Raw genomic sequence first — 16825 nt, forward strand, 5'->3', positions numbered from 1 at the left:
GTGATGATTTACAAAAATTCTCTGGACTCCGAGCAGGTCCCAGCAGATTGGAAGATGTTGGATGTCACTCCACTGTTCAAAGAAGGATGTAGGCAAAAGGCAGATAACTATAGGCCAGTTAGTTTAACATCTGTAGTTGGGAAGCTATCATTAAAGAGGAAATAGTGCAACATCTGGAACAAAATGGATCCATCAGGCAGACACCAGCATGGATTCAGCAAAGGCAGGTCCTGTTTGACAACACACACAAAATGCTGGTGGAACACAGCAGGCCAGGCAGCATCTATAGGGAGAAGCACTGCCGATGTTTCGGGCTGAGACCCTTCATTCTGACGAAGGGTCTGGTTGTCAATCAGTGGTGAGCAGTGTGTCGCAGGGGTCGGAGCTGGGCCTGTAACTGCTCACGATAAACATTAATGATTTGAAGGAGGGGACCGATACTAAATTGAGTGGAAAAGCAAATTGTGCAGAAGATACAGAGAGCCAGCAGAGATATAGACAGGTTAAGCGAGTGGGCAAGGGTCTGGCAGATGGAGTACAATGTTGGTAAATGCAAGGTCAGCCAATCTGAAAAAAAATGAAATAGCAGATCATTATTTAAATGGTAAAAAATTTGCAGCACGCTGCTGTGCCGAGGGGCTTGGGAGTGTTTGTGCATGAATCACAAAAGGTTGGTTTGCAGGTGCACCAGGCCATCAAAAAGGCAAACGGAATGTTTGCCTTCACTGCTAGAGGGATTGAATTTAAGAGCAGGGAGGTCATGCTGCAACTATACAGGGTACTGGTGAGACCGCACCTGGAGTACTGTGTGCAGCTCTGGTCTCCTTACTTAAGGATATACTGGCTTTGGAGGCGGTGCAGAGGAGGTTCATCAGGTTGATTTCAGAGATGTGGGGTTAGACTATGAGGAGAGAATGAGTTGCCTGGGTCTATGCTTGCTGGAATTCAGAAGAATGAGAGGAGATTTTATAGAAACATATACAATTATGAAAGGGATAGATAAAATAGAGGCAGGAAAGTTGTTTCCACTGGTGGGTGAGACTAGAACTAGGGGACATAGCCTCAAGATTCATGAGTAGATTTAGGACGGAGATGAGGAGGAACTGCTTTTCCCAGAGAGTGGTGAATCTGTGGAATTCTCTGCCCATTGAAGCAGTGGAGGCTACCTCAGTAAATATATATAAGACAAGGCTGGAATTAAGGGTTATGGGGAAAAGGCAGGTAGGTGGAGATGAGTCCATGGCCAGATCAGCCATGATCTTATTGAATGGCAGAGCAGGCTCGACGGGCCAGATGGCCAACACTACCTCCTAATTCTTATGTTCTTATGAATCACCAGGCTTTATTCCTCTTCATAGATGCTGCCTGACCTGCTGAGTAACTCCACCACTTTATCAGTGTTGCTTTAAATTCTACTTGGCAAGTTTTGGGAGACGCTTTATACATTATTTTATCAGAGCATAATAAGAGTTACGAAGAAACAAGATACATCTATAAGGTTCTTTAATTTCTAAAAGTAAAACAAAGAGAAGAAATTGAATATAGTCAAATGACTTCCAAACACCAGTAATACTTCCTGACAATCTCAAACCAATTAAATTTCATTTCCGTAGTTTTCAAACTTAATTTGCAGAATTCAGCTATACAGAAAATTGCAATAAAATTCCTCTTAGCAAACAAAAGGGAAGCTTTCACTGAGTCGCTGCCTTTCACCAGGTCCCAAGATGCTGTTAATCTAATTGAGTGGGCTCACTCGGAAAAGTGGAGGCCAATTTCCACCCAGCAAGTTCAACAGTTCTATGAAAGGTCATTGCTCAGAAATACTGGCTACTTCTCTATTTACCGTTGTTGCCCTGATCTGCCAGCATTTTTCAATGTTCAAACTAGATTTTTGTACTGTAGAGCTTTGGACCTCCGTGCGCACAGTATGCATAGCAGGAACCTACAAGTATCTTTGAGTTTAGGCTCCCAGATTTTGGGAATTTGTTGTGGAAATCTACTGCACATGAAAAAAAGTAGTGGACAAATAAACTATTACTTATCTACAAAAAGGTTAAATATTAGCTTTATTCGTCTTTTGTACATCAAGACATCAAAGTGTACAGTGAAATGCTTCACCATGCATCAATAACCAACACAGTATGAGGAGGCAGCCTGAAAATGTTACCATGCTTCTGGAACCAACGGAGCATGCCCACAACTTATTAACCTTTACTAACCCTTATGTCTTTGGAAGGTGGGAGGAAATGGAGGATCCGGATGAAGGCCATACAGTCATGGGAAGAATGTAGAAAGTCCTTAGTGTCAGAGACCCAAAATGCACCCTGATCTTACAAGTATGCACTACACCAAGCATTACGCTAACCTCTGTACTACTGTGCTGCACAGAAGAGCCCATAGCAGTGTCATTTGAGTAACCCTTTACTAAAAGATGCACTCCGCTTTCTCCTATTGAGAACACACACACACACACACACACAATTTAAGCTGGGTGTACAACAACATGTTTTATATCATAAGGCACTGAATATTATCAAAAAATCAGAATGAACTAATTGTTTTTTTTAAGAGATACAGCACACTAACGGGCCCTACCGGCCCAACAAGCCCAGGCCACCCAAATGCAAACATGCTACCAAATTTACTTACTGACCCACACGTCTTTGACATGTGACAGGAAACTGGAGCATCCAGAGGCAACCTATGGTCATGGGAAAATGAACAAATTCCTTACAGACAACAATGGGAATTGAACCCGGGTCTCTGGTGCTGTGAGTGTTACACTACCATGCTGCCCCAAATTGGTAATAAAGCAGGTAACAGGAAAACTGAACTTCAAGGGGACTCTTAAATGGGCTTCCAAAGCTCAGGTTCCAGACACCTCAGTTCCATCACATGTAAAGAGGTGCAGTCAGCAAAGCCAGAGCTGGAGGTGAGCAAAGTTCAACAACTTGAGCTTGCAAGGATTACAGAGGCACAGGAAGGGGAACAAGACAATTGAAGAGATTTAAAGAGTTTCAAAATCATGGCACTTCTAGACCAGGGCGAAATGCATGAACAGGAGAGAGATGGTTGGAATTTGATGAACAGATTTATTGAGAGCAGAATGAGGAACGATGATCAAGGTACCTAACATGCATAAATCAAACTTGCTTAGATCCCTCACAGCTGTCGTACAAGTTGAAAGGGTGGTTAAGAAGGTATATGGTGTGTTGGCCTGTATTAGTCAGGGCATTGAGCCCAAGAGCTGTGAGGTAATATTGCAGATCTATAAAACACTGGTTATACCTCAGTTAAAGTACTGCGTTCAGTTACGGTAACCTCATTATAGGAAGGATATGGAAGCATTAGTGAGGGTGCAAAGGAGATTTATCAGGATGCTCCCTGGATTACACAGAGAGATAGAGCTTTTTTCTCAGGGGAGAAGGACTAGACATGACTTGATAAGAGGTGTGTAAGATGATGAGAGCTATAGATCAAATGGACAGCCTGAGATTTTACTCCAAGGCAGAACTGGCCAATACGAGACAGCATAATTTTACAACAATTAAATGAAAGTATAGAATGGGATGTCAGGGGTAGTTTTCTCCCCCACCTCACAGAGCAGAAGGTGTGGAATACACGACCAAGGTGGAGGCCAACACATTAGGGACATTTAAGAAACGCCTGAAAAGGCACATGGATGAAAGAAAAATGGAGGGCTATGTAGGAGGGAAAGGATAGATTGATCTCAGCTCAAAAGGTCTGCACAATATCGTGAATGAAGGGCCTATACAGTGCTGTACGTTGTATGCTCTATGTAAATCTACAAAAAAACATTTATCAGTGTAGTAGGACACCACACTGTCAACTACAGTGACTACTTACCAATAGTGCGTCGCAGTTCCTCGCACTGACTAATATGGGGCAACCGTAGCATCTCCCGCCATTTTTTACTCCGGCCCTTCCTCTTCCCTCCTCCGCCTGCAAGGAACCAAAATAGTTTAGAGCAATTTTTATGTTGCTTCAAAACAACCAAACAGTACAGTACCTTTATAGTTAAACTTCTGCACCTGTAGCAACAGATTGCTTCATGGATTACAAGTTTTAAATTTCACTGAAACTCCAGAAAATAGGTCAAGAGGTTTACGTACCTGTACCAAAGTACAGTGGAAAACCTCAATTTTGCATGTCAGCAATACAGGTCATTTCATCACATCCGTACACTGAGTTAGTATGGCTTTGTGCAGAGTAAAGTGTGACCATCACAGAGCAAGTGTAGTACGGGCAGGCAGTAAAGGTCAAGACCATGACTTGAGCTAGACTGTAAGGTAAGGAGTCCATCTTACCTTATCTACAAGGAAACCATTTAATTGTCTCAGAACAGTTGAGAGTTAAAGACTAGCTTTATTTGTTATAAGCATGTCGAAACATATAATGAAGTGCATTGATTGTATCAATGACCAACACATACGCCATGCTTCCAGCACCAACAGTGTGCCCACAGCTTACTAACACTCACCCATATGCCTTTGGAATGGGGGAGGAACTCAGAGCATCCAGAAGAAACATACAAGGTCACAGGAAGACAGTGTTGGGAATTGATCCCCGAACTTGCAACATTACACTACAAAACATTACACTAACCGCTACACTACCCTGCCACAGGATGGAAGCTGTCTTTGAGCCTGGTGGTATGTGCTTTTAGCATCTTCTGCCTGATGGAAGAGGGGAGAAAAATTTGCAAAGGGAGTGGGGTGTTTGATTGTGGAGCCTGCATTGAAAAGTGCAGATGGAATCCAGACAGAGGGGGTGTGCTGGAATATAAATGAACCATTAGTATTGAGAATTTACTCTTTTCATGATGCAAAGCTGTCTGCTTTAAGTAATACTCTTCAAGAAAGAAAATCTACTCTGCTATAAATGCAAAATGCTGGTGGAACACAGCAGGTCAGGCAGCGTCCAAGGAATTGAAGTCGACGTTTTGGGCCAAGATCCTTCGACTAACCTGGTCTGGCCTACATGTAAGTCCAGCTCCAGACCCAGCCAATGAGGTTGATTCTCAGCTGCCCTCTGATGTAGTAAGGCAGTCGGGTATTTATGATGGACAGTACAACGGGTCTCAGCAGCAGCATTTCATTGAATTAATATAACGTATAATTTAAAAAACGCTTTTAAAATATCTGACCTTTGTTGTTAATCTTTTAAAAAAATTATTTGGTAGCTGGATGTGAGATGAAAGAAACGGTTTAAATTCAAAGTTAGATTTCTCTTGTTCAGTTTGCAGAAGACCAAGTGACAAGCCAAGGCTAGCCATTCTAGTAACACACATGCTTTTCCATAAAAAAAAACTGTTCCCACTGTAGCTCCAGCTCCAGTGTGATGGTCTCCATTTCAAGCAGTAGCCTGAATATTACAGCCCTTCTGATTTCTCTACAACCCAATCCTCCTGTCTTTATTACAAGTAATTTTACTAATGAAACAAGACTACAAACATTTACTTTCTTCTAAAATAGACTACAAGTCAACTGGTAAAAAAAGAGATTTTATTAAGGAATTGGAACAGATTTTCAGTTTGCCTTAAGTTGATCTCAAAGACAGTTTCCATTTACATTTTGTACTCCTGCACATCACCTGCCAGCTCCCCCACCACCACACACACCCTTGCTTCTTGCTCCTTCCTTTCAGTCATGATGAAGAGACTCAGCCCAAAACATCAATTGTTTCCCTCCACTGATGCCACCTGGCATGCTGAGTTCTTCCAATATTTGTATGTACGTGTCGCTCAAGAATCCCAGCATTAGCAGAATCTCCTGCTCCCCCTAACAAGCTGCCTCCACATTTCTATCATCAAAATAATTAGTTTCACAATAGAAATTGATTTGCCATGAGAACGGTCAGAAGTCCAGAAAGTGGGACAAACTGAAAACCCCCTTCCAGAATTGAACTGATTGTGGAATTCAGGAAGAGGAAGTCAAGGAAACACATAATCTCATCAAGGGATCATAGTGCAAAGAGTGAGCAGTTTTAAGTTCCTGGGTGTCAACATCTCAAAAGACCCAACCTGGGCCCAACATATTGCAAAGACATAACAGCAGCTCTCTTTCATTAGGAGTTGAGGAGACTTAGTATGTCATCAAAGACTTCTGCAAATTTCTACAGATGTAACATGGAGAGCACTTGAATTGGTTACATTGCCATCTGGCATGGAGGGGCCACTGCACAGAATTGGAAAATGCTGCAGAAAGTTGTAAACTCAGCCAGCTCCATCATGGGTATTAGCCTACCCAGCTTTGAAGACACTTCCAAAAGGTGACTCCTCTAAATAGCAGCATCCATCATTAAGGAACCCCATCACTCAGGGCATGCAACCTCTCGGGAGAACACACACACATATATACATACATATACAGAGTGACCTCAGTGAATCTGGTCTTATTCTGCAGGAATATTTCACAACACTCAATATGATCAGATGTGACCTCTTGAGAGGATCAGATTCAGATTCAGTTTATTGTCATTTAGAAACCGCAAATGCAATGCAGTTAAAAAATGAGACAACGTTCCTCCAGAATGATATCACAAAAGCATATGACAAAACAGACTACACCAGACTATAAGTTCAAAAGAAATCAACACGAGTTTTCACGAGTCCCCAATGCTTCCAATTTCCAATAGTGAAAGAGTTCAGGACCAGAGGGCACAGCCTCAGAATATCCCTTTCGAACAGAGATGAGGAGGTATTTCTTTAGCCAGAGGGTGGTGAATCTGTGGAATTCATTGCAGTGGAGACACTGTGGAGGTCAAGTCATTTGGTATATTTAAAGTGGAGGTTGAAACATTCTTGCTGAGTCAGGGTATCAAAGGTAACAGGGAGAAAGCAGGAGAGTGGGGTTGAGGGGGATGATAAATCAGCCATTACAGAATGGCAGGGCAAACTCAATGGGCTGAATTGACTAATTCTACTCCGATGTCTAACGTACAATAATTAGAAAATGAACACCACTTGCAAAACTGAGATGAAAGCTGACATCTCAGCTTTACAGCCTGTTACTGACAAACGATGAACAGGGGCAGCAAGAGCTGAAGTAGAAACTGGGGATCATGGAGAGACCGCATACAGCTATTCAAACTCATCAGTCCAGCAACTCAGTAACAGGTGAGTTCAGAGAAGTCGACTGCTGGGATGAAGGTATGGTCTTAGGAGGGAAAAAAAAATTAAGCTGGAGAAAAATAATGGAGGAACCTTCATAACTCAAAAAAAAAGATTTGAATAGGATCAGTGCCAAAATGTTGCCTTTCATCGGGCAACTGGAAACCAGGGAATAGGATTTCAGACTGAGACCTCACTCAGCTAAGAACTTGAAAGCATGTCTGTAACTGACTCCACAATCTACAGACTCACTTTCAAGGACTCTACAACTCATGTTCTCAGTGTTATTTATTTTTAATTTTGCACAATTTGTCTGCTTCACACATCGCTGTTAGTCTTTATGTATACGGTTCCATAAATGTTTTTCATGTTAGGTACCCCCCATATGGTCACCGAGTGTATTTGTGGTCTTTTGCTGCTGTAGCCCATCCACTTCGGAGTTTGAAATGTGTGTTCAGAGATGCCCTTCTGCACCCGAGTATTTGAGTTACTATCGCCTGCCTGGGAGCTCGAACCAGTCTGGCCATTCTCCTCTGACCTCTCCCATTAACAAGGTGTTTTGCTCACAGAACTGCCGCTCACTGGATGTTTCTTTTTGTTTCTCACGCCATTCTCTGTAAACTCTAGAGACTGTTGTGCATGAAAATCCCAGGAGATCAGCAGTTTCTGAGAAACTCAAATGACCCCCGTCTGGCACCAACAATCATTCCACAGTCAAAGTCACTTTCATCACATTTCTACGCCATTCTGATGTGAGGGAGGTGGATTAACGTTTTTCTTCCAACTACTTCTATGGTTTTCTGTATTTTATGGGGTATCTGGAGAAGACAAATCTCAGGGTTGTATTCAGTGTACACACTTTGATAATAAAGTGAACCTTTGAATAAACTTGACTTTGGTCAAGTGCCTTGAGGAGCTGCATGGCTCATTCCTGATCTATTAACGTTCCTGCATTATGGTTAGCACCTCAATTCCTGTCACATTACTCTTAAATCAAGTTGAATGAAAAGGGCACCATTTCCAAAATCTTTCATCGGCTTCATTTTAACTGGTGGCACGGTAACATAGTGGTGAGAACACTGCTTTACAATGCCAGCCAGCAATCAGCAAACTAGGTTCAATTCCTACCACTGTCAGTAATGAGTTTGTACGTTTTCCCTGTGACCAATGGGTTTCTTCTGGGTAGTCCAGTTTCCTCCCACATTCCAACGATATACAGGTTAGGGTTTTTGAACTGTGGGCATACCATGCTGGCACCAGAAGCATAGTAACACTAGTGAGTAGCCCCCAGCAAATCTTATCAAAATCTGAAAGGCCGGGATAGACTGTTCGTACAGAAATCGTTTTCTATAATGGGATAGTCTCAGAATGGAAGTCACCATCTCAGAATAAAAGGATGTTCCTTTAGAACAGAGAAGAGGAGGAATTTCTTTAGCCAGAGGGTGGTGAATCTGTGGAATTTGTTGCCACAGACAACCGTGGAGGCCAAATCATTGGGTATTTTTAAACTGGAGTTTGACAGGTTCTTGATTCGTAAGGACGTAAAAGGTTATAGGAAGAAGGCAGGAGAACGGGTTTGAGAGGGATAATAAATCAGCCAAGGTGGAATAGCAGAGCAGACTCAATGAGCCAAATGACCCAATTCTGCTCCAATGTCTTGAACAATCCTCGAACAATGCGGGCCATTGATATAAATGCCGCAGTTCACTGTATGTTTTGATGTGAGCATGACAAATACATGTATCATTATCTGTAAAAATAGGGATGGAAAAATGAAGAGATGCAGATCTTCCATGACTCTGACAAAAAAAATTGGAAAACAACTGAATGATGGAATTCCGTTCCTTGGGTAAGCTAGGCCGAGTCAAGTGAAGAGATTAGTAGTTTGTGCCTGTCCGACTGTGTGGAATGGCCTTGTTACACTCGTCAGGATAGAAAGTTTATTTTGGGAAGACACAAAGGTCATTGTCACTTTTCTCATGTCCCATATTGATATCACCCTACACTCAGGTGGCTGAAACCACACACTGCAATTTTAAAAAGTTGGTCTGGAGAAGCTGTTGGCAGGTAAACGGACACTTGACAGGTTGGAGACTTTTACAGGGGAGATAAGAATTCAGGGTCAGCATGCTCCTGTTTGAATAAAGGCAAGGCTGGCAGGATTAGGAGACACTGATTGACAAGGAAGGTCTAGTAAGGAAAAATGGAGGTATATATCAAAAGTAGGCGGCTGAGACCAGGTCCCTTGAAGAGTATGAGAAATGCTGGACATTGCGGTAGCATAACCCTATTACAGCGCTCTTTCCCCTTAGAGATGCCACTTGCTCGTATGACTGTCTGCATGTGACTGCACAGGTTCCCTTCGGATGCTCCGATTTCCTCCGACATTCCAAAGACATACAGGTTGGGAGGTTAACTGGTGACACGGATGTGATTGTGCAGCATGTGCTCATTGTGCCAGAAGAGTTCATTACTGTAATGTAACTCTAAATAAAATAAAGTTAAAAATTAGAAGGTGGAAAGGGAGTCTACGAGATGTTCCTGGTAGATAAGATGGAAGAACTCAACAGGTCCCGCACCATCTTCTCTTCTCTCACCTTAATTTGGCTTCATCCTCCCTCCTTTCAGGTCCTGACCCAAAATATCAACTGTTTATTCCTTTCCATAGATGCTGCCTGACCTGCTGAGTTCCTGCAGTGTGAGAGGGCGCGAGAGAGGGTGGGAATGCTGCTGCAACAAGGTCAGAGCAATCAGGAGTAGGCGACAGATGTTGGCAATGATCACATCCTGAAAGAAAGTCACACTAACAAGTGGCATCTCTACAGGGAAAGAGCATGCAATGAACATCAAACAGAAACACCCTCCAACCTGGTTTCCTCTTGCTTGATTTAAGTACATTACTGTACAGGAAGGGAGGACAAATCTAATAGCTTTCAGAAACGTCTCCATGTGAGATTATAACATTAGAGAAGTGATCATATTTCCAAAGCAGTTAATTAGCTCTAAAGCATTTTGGGACATCCTGAGGTGTCACTAAAATGCTCTTTTTTTCCTCTATCTAAATAACATCTGTACAAAAAGCTATTACTCTTTCACTGATATTCCATTTTAAGTCCTTCAGTAAGAATGAACACGGAAACTTCATACGCCCAACATCAATTAGGTACTTCCTACTCTCTCCCTCCCAACACATGATGACCCAAACAGCATAAAGTTCAAAGCATTCTTAAAAGAACAGAAAACAGCAATTAACCCAAAACTTAGTAGAAATTGATTATTACTGCTTTTTCTAGAATATAGATTTGAAGAGCCAGAAAACTACAAACTGCCAGTTTCTTCCTTCCTAGTCTTGATGAAAGGCCTTGGCTTTAAATGTCAGCTGTTTATTCATTTCCATGGATGCTGCCTGGCCTGCTGAGTTCCTCCAGCACTCCATGTGTTGCTTTGATTACTAGCGTCTACAGATTTTCTCTTTACCATATTATCAATTTTTAATTTCACATTAATAATGCTAAAAACAAAGTACTTCCGGAAGTGTCTTCATAAACTTGTACACCCTTTGTACGAAGAACTAATCCTAATTAATGACCCACAAAAGCAGACTGGAAGTGATCCCAAATCCAGACGTACAGCTGGAGCAGAAGATGATTTGACAGATAATCTAAAATTTGGATAGCAATTTTCTTTGAAGATTAATTTAATGCAGAAGATTACACAGAGAAAGATACATACTCAAAGTTCCAGAGTTTAGGGACTCATCAGGGAAAGGCAACACCAAACAGTGGTCAATAAAATTTGGAGATGACATGCAAATTTGTGAAGCGTTCTTTATATTGGGGTAGCACAGGCGCATAACATGGCAGCAACCAGGGTTCAACTTCCACTGCTGATGTCTGGAGTTTAGACATTCTCCCGGTGGTTGTGTGGGCTTCCTCCCTATTGAGGCTATGCCATGTTGGCCAAAGCAGCATAGTGACACTTCTGGATTGACCTCAGCTCTGCTGGTCATTGATACAAATGACGCATTTCGCTGTATATTTCAGTTCACATGCAATTCTAGCATCTCCACCAAATATCATCTACAAATCTGGTGACACAATCACTGTTGGTAGAATCTCAGCTGGAGATGAGAGGGCGTACAGGAGCGAGATGTGCCAACTAGTGGAGTGATGCTGCAGCAACAACAACCTGGCACTCAGCATTAGTAAGACGAAAGAGCTGATTGTGGACTTCAGGAAGGATAAGACGAAGGAAAACAAACCAATCCTCATAGAGGGATCAGAAGTGGAGAGAGTGAGCAGCTTCAAGCTCCTGGGTGTCCAAGTCTCTGAGGACCTAACCTGGTCCCAACATATCAATATAGCTATAAAGAAGGCAAGACAGCGACTGTACTTCATTAGGAGTTTGAAGAGATTTGGTATGTCAACAAAAACACTCAAAAACTTCTATAGATATACCGTGGAGGACATTATGATATGTCTGGTATGGGGGCGCAGGACTGAAAGAAGCTGCAGAGGGTCGTAAATTTAGTTGGCTCCATCTGGGGTACTAGACTACAAAGAACCCAAGACATCTTCAAGGAGCAGTGTCTGAAAGGCGGCGTCCATTATTAAGGACCTCCAGCACCCAGGGCATGCCCTTTTCTCAACTGTTACCATCAGGTAGGAGGTACAGAAGCCCGAAGGCGATTCGAGAACAGTTTCTTCCCCTCTGCCATACGATTCCCAATGGACATTGAACCCATGAACACAACCTCAATTTTTAATATTATTCCTGTTTTTGCACGATTTTTACTCTGATCAACATATATATACTGTTAAGTTAACAGATTTCACAACAAATGTCAGTGATAATAAACCCAATTCTGATTCGGATTCTGACAAATAAAGCTAATCTTATATTTCTTTCATTCCCAAAAAAAAGACTCATGCAAAAGATACGAAAGAGAAGCAAACCAGTTCATTTTTTTTTTAAAACAGATTATTTGGTTGCCACCTTAATGCCACATGTTGGCTCTCAATGCTCCCGGTGCATTTCATCTATTACAACTTTGTCGTACAGATTGCAGAGAGCTTGAAAATTGAAAATGTTCTTTTATCTGATCTTTATTTATTTAAATGGCCCCACTGCCTTGTGGGCAGCCTCGGAAAAGATGGAAGCTACAGGAGTAAATCCAGACAGAAAATCCGGAGTGGAGCCCCTAAAGTGGCTAGACGTCACTGAACATCCTTCTAGCAGCTCCTGCCAGTGACAAACGATTGATGACTGGGCATACCAGGATCTCCATACCTTCACTTAGGCTTGTGCCACCCACTCTGCACACTCCATTATCCCTCAAAACAGACGGATGCCATCATCATTCCTTTACTAATGTTTGCTAAATTTAATTGTTTGGCCATTGTTAGGCACAGTGTTCCCATCTACCTCACTTCACCCCTTCACTCTCTTATTAGTCTAGGATCAGAGGGCACAATCTCAGAATAGAAAGACACCCCTTTAGAACAGAGAGAAGGAGAAATTTCTTTAGCCACAGGGTGGTGAATCTGCGGAATTCATTGCCACAGACGGCTGTGGAGGCCGAGTCATTGAGTATATTTAAAGTGGAGGCTGATCAGTTCTTGATTAGGCATCACCACCACCTTGTCAATTGACATGGGCAGTCATGACCTTCCATCTGTTGACCACAATTGTTCTTGGCCAATTTTTCTGGAGAAGTGGTTTGCCACTGTCTTCTTCTGGACAGTGTCTTTATAAGATAGGTGACCTCATCCATGATCAACACATTTCAGAGATTGTCTGCCTGGTGTCAGTGGTCGCATAACCAGGACTTGAGATGTGCACCGGCCACTCGTACAACCACCTGTTCCAATGGCATCACGTGATGCCAATTGGGGTGAAGGGGCGGGGCTAAGTGGGTGATACATCTTGCCCAAGAGTGACTTGCAAGCTAGCAGAGGGAAGGAGTGCCTTATACCTCCTTTGGTAGAGACACTTCTCCAACCCACCACCCTTCTTATTTAGTAGGGCTATCAAAAGTTACGGGGAGAAGGCAGGAGAACAGGGTTGAGAGAGGACATCAAATGGTGCAGCATCCTCGATGGTCCCAATGACCCAATTCTGCTCCTTTCTCTTGTGGTCTTATTGAGAGGCTTTTATGCCTTTGCAATCACAGAAGCAGCCCTGGCCCCTCTGACCACTCCACCTTCACTCCTTTGTCTGTGCAGCACATCTCCAAGTTTTACTTGCATGCATACAGCTCTAGTGTGCACAGCAGAAAAGTGATCAGGACTCTTTCAACATGACTGGTTTTACTGGTTTGCTTATTTCATCTGACTTACGGGTACTTTCAAGAACGTGCTCAGAAAGAAAACATTCAAAACCAGCTGCTCCTGCAACAAGTACCAGAACAATACAGGAAATATGTTCACAAACACAAGAAAATCTGCCGATGCTAGAAATTCAAACAACACACATAAAATGCTGGTGGAACACAGCAGGCCAGGCAGCATCTGTAGGGAGAAGTACAGTCAACGTTTTGGGCCGAGACCCTTCGTCAGGACTAACTGAAAGAAGAGATAGTAAGAGATTTGGAAGTGGGAGGGGGAAATCCAAAATGATAGGAGAAGACAGGAAAGGGACGGATGAAGCTAAGAGTTGGAAAGTTGATTGTGAAAAGGGATACAGAGCTGGAGAAGGGAGAGGATTATGGGACGGGAAGCCTAGGGAGAAAGGAAGGGGGAGGGGAAGCACCAGAGGGAGATGGAGAGCAGGCAAGGAGTGATCGTAGGAGGGACAGAGAGAAAAAAAAGGGGGGGGAAATAATAATTAGATAGATAATAATTATATTGATAGATAAATAGATAGATAAGGGCTGGGGGCATTAACGGAAGTTAGAAAAATCAATGCTCATGCCATCAGGTTGGAGGCTACCCAGCTGGTATATAAGGTGTTGTTCCTCCAACCTGAGTGTGGCTTAATCTTGACAGTAGAGGAGGCCATGGATAGACATATCAGAATGGAAATGGGACGTGGAATTAAAATGTGTGGCCACTGGGAGATCCTGCTTTCTCTGGCGGACAGAGCGTAGGTGTTCAGCGAAGCAGTCTTCCAGTCTGTGTCGGGTCTCACCAATATATAGAAGGCAGCACTGGGAGCACTGGATGCAGTATATCATACATAATGAAGCCACACTCTGTTTGGAGGAACAACACCTTATATACTGGCTGGGTATATAAGGTGTTGTCACACAGTCACACAGCATAGGTACAGGCCCTTCAGTCCATTATGCCTGCATTTCCATTCAGTCCAATGTGCCTGTGTTTCACCTCTGCATGCACATACTTGTGTATACGACAATAAACCTGACTTATATTACATTATATTAAATATGACAAATATTTAAACATTGTGACAGCCTCTGCAACTACCACCCATTCAAATAATGAATTCCGTATCCCAATGTATTCTGAGCGAGCTAGGGCTTTTCTCTGGAACAAAGGAGGATGAGAGGAGACCTGATAGAGGTATACTAGATAAGACACATAGGTAAAGTAGACAGACAGAAACTTAATCCCAAGCCAGAAATGGCTAATACACGAGGGCATAATTGGGTAACTGGAGGAAAGTACAGAGGGGATGTCAGAGTTAAGCTGTTTTCCCCCCGACAGAGTGTGGCGTGTGTGAAACGTGCTGCCGGGGGTAGTGTCAAAAGTAGACACATTAGGAGCATAAGAAACTCTTAGATAGGCACATGGATGATATGAAAATGGAGGGCAATGTAGGAGGGGAGGGTTAGATTAGTTATTGTGGGATGAAGGGTCTGTGTTCTGCTTTTGCTTTCCATTTTCTATGTTCTAACCAGTCCTGGAAGCAAAATTTCTCACAAGTTCTCTTCCCCCATCTTAAACCTTTGCTGCATTGGAAAAGCTTCCTGCTAACTATCCTTTCTTCCTCAATTTTGTACAGCTGAATCAGCCCCCCTTCCTCAGCTTTCTCCATTTCAAGGACAAAACAAAGCCAACCTATCCAATTGTGAGTTTCTGAGTTTCCACCACAGGCAACGTCCTGGTAAATAGCATGGACTCAGCTGGCAGCCTCTTATCAGCTGAGAAATATGTTAACCTCCTCTGCACCCTCTCCAGAGCAACCACTTGCTTCATAAAGTGTGCTGAACTGAAATACCAATATTGCTCCAGCCTCTTTCATCGTTGTCTTAACATGTATATGCCCAGCTCCACCACCTTTGTTTCCACATTCAGGCTTCCTTGCAATTGTACACTGAAATCTCCTGTCCCTCGACATTCCCTAGTCACCTACCTCTCACTGTGATTTTTAAAATTTATTTGTTGATACACAGCGCAGAACAGGCCCTTTTGGCCCTACAAGCCACAGCACCCAGTAATCCCCGATTTAACCCTCACCTAATCACCAGACAATTTACAATGACCAATTAACCTACCAACTGGTATGCCTTTGGACTGTGGTAAGAAACCCACACGGTCATGGGGAGAATGTAAACTCCTTACAGGTAGCGGTGGGATTCTTTTAGAACCCAGAACGTTATAGCACAGTGCAGACCATTCATCCCAGGATGTCGTGCTGAGCTGTTAAACGCTAAGATCAGTCTAACTGTTCCCTCCTACGCAGCCCTCCATTTTTTTTTCATCCATGTGTCTATGTTATTGTCGCTGTTTTTTTCCTGCAGAGTTGGGGATTGTTATTTTTACTGTTTTCTCTGCGGGAAATGGTCGGGGCTTGTATTGTCGCTGTTTTTCTGCAGGGGAGGAGGTTGGTGATTCTGGCGTCTACAAGTCTTGTTCCTTTTATTTTTTCATGCGTATTTCTTGGCTATCTGGAGAAGACAAATATCTGAGTTGTATTGTACATGCACTTAGAAATCAAAATGAAACTTGAACCCTAAATGTCCCTAATGTATCTGCCTCTACCACCAACCTCAGCAGTACATTCCACAGACCCACTATTACAAAAAAAACCTACTTCTGACATTGCCCCCATACTTCCCTGCAATCACCTTAAAATTATGTCCCCTCAGATTAGCTTGTACCTTTATTAACTTCCACACCCACATCCAAAGTGAATCGACGTGCTCTAAATGATTAAATTGCATCTGCCATTACTCTGTCCAATCGACCAGCATCATTATGTAGCCTACAACTATCCTCTTCACTATCACCATCACCATCGTTTTTTTTTGTCATCTGTGAACTTATTAATCATACCTCCTACATTCACATCCATATCATTAATGCATCTCTGCTACTCCCCAGCATGACTAACTGTGAATTTCACTGAAATACCTACAATGCATTTCAAGTACAGAAACTAGTCATCAGGCCCAACCAGTCTAAGCTCAAACACAAGCTTCCTCCCACTTTGCTACTAATCCCATAAAAATAAACTTCCAAACTCAGAACAGTACTACTGTTTGGAATATTATGTTCAATTCTGATTGCTTCATTATAGGAAGGATGTGGAAGATTTAGAGAGGGTCCAAAGGAGATTTACCAGAACGCTACTTGGATTGGCGAGCATGTCTTAATAGGTTGAGTGAACAATGGCATTTTTCTTTGGCGTGAAGAAGGGTGAGAGGATGAGGGTATGACTTGACAGGTGTACAATAGGCATAGATAGAGTGAACAGTCAGAGACATTTTCCACAGGGCTGAAAAAGGCA

The 16825-nt window shown here is 42.7% G+C and overlaps 1 protein-coding gene across 1 annotated transcript in view; it reads right to left on the reverse strand.

Moving 5' to 3' along the window:
• Window positions 1-16825, reverse strand: part of LOC132396535 (G protein-coupled receptor kinase 6-like) — a 173499-nt gene that overhangs the window by 119570 nt on the left and 37104 nt on the right. The window contains exon 2 of the mRNA XM_059974137.1: window positions 3868-3963. Within this exon, the coding sequence (XP_059830120.1) occupies window positions 3868-3963 (96 nt within the window). The remainder of the gene's footprint in view (window positions 1-3867; window positions 3964-16825) is intronic.

This window comes from Hypanus sabinus, chromosome 7 (genome assembly GCF_030144855.1).
Source record: "Hypanus sabinus isolate sHypSab1 chromosome 7, sHypSab1.hap1, whole genome shotgun sequence".
NCBI lineage: Eukaryota > Metazoa > Chordata > Chondrichthyes > Myliobatiformes > Dasyatidae > Hypanus > Hypanus sabinus.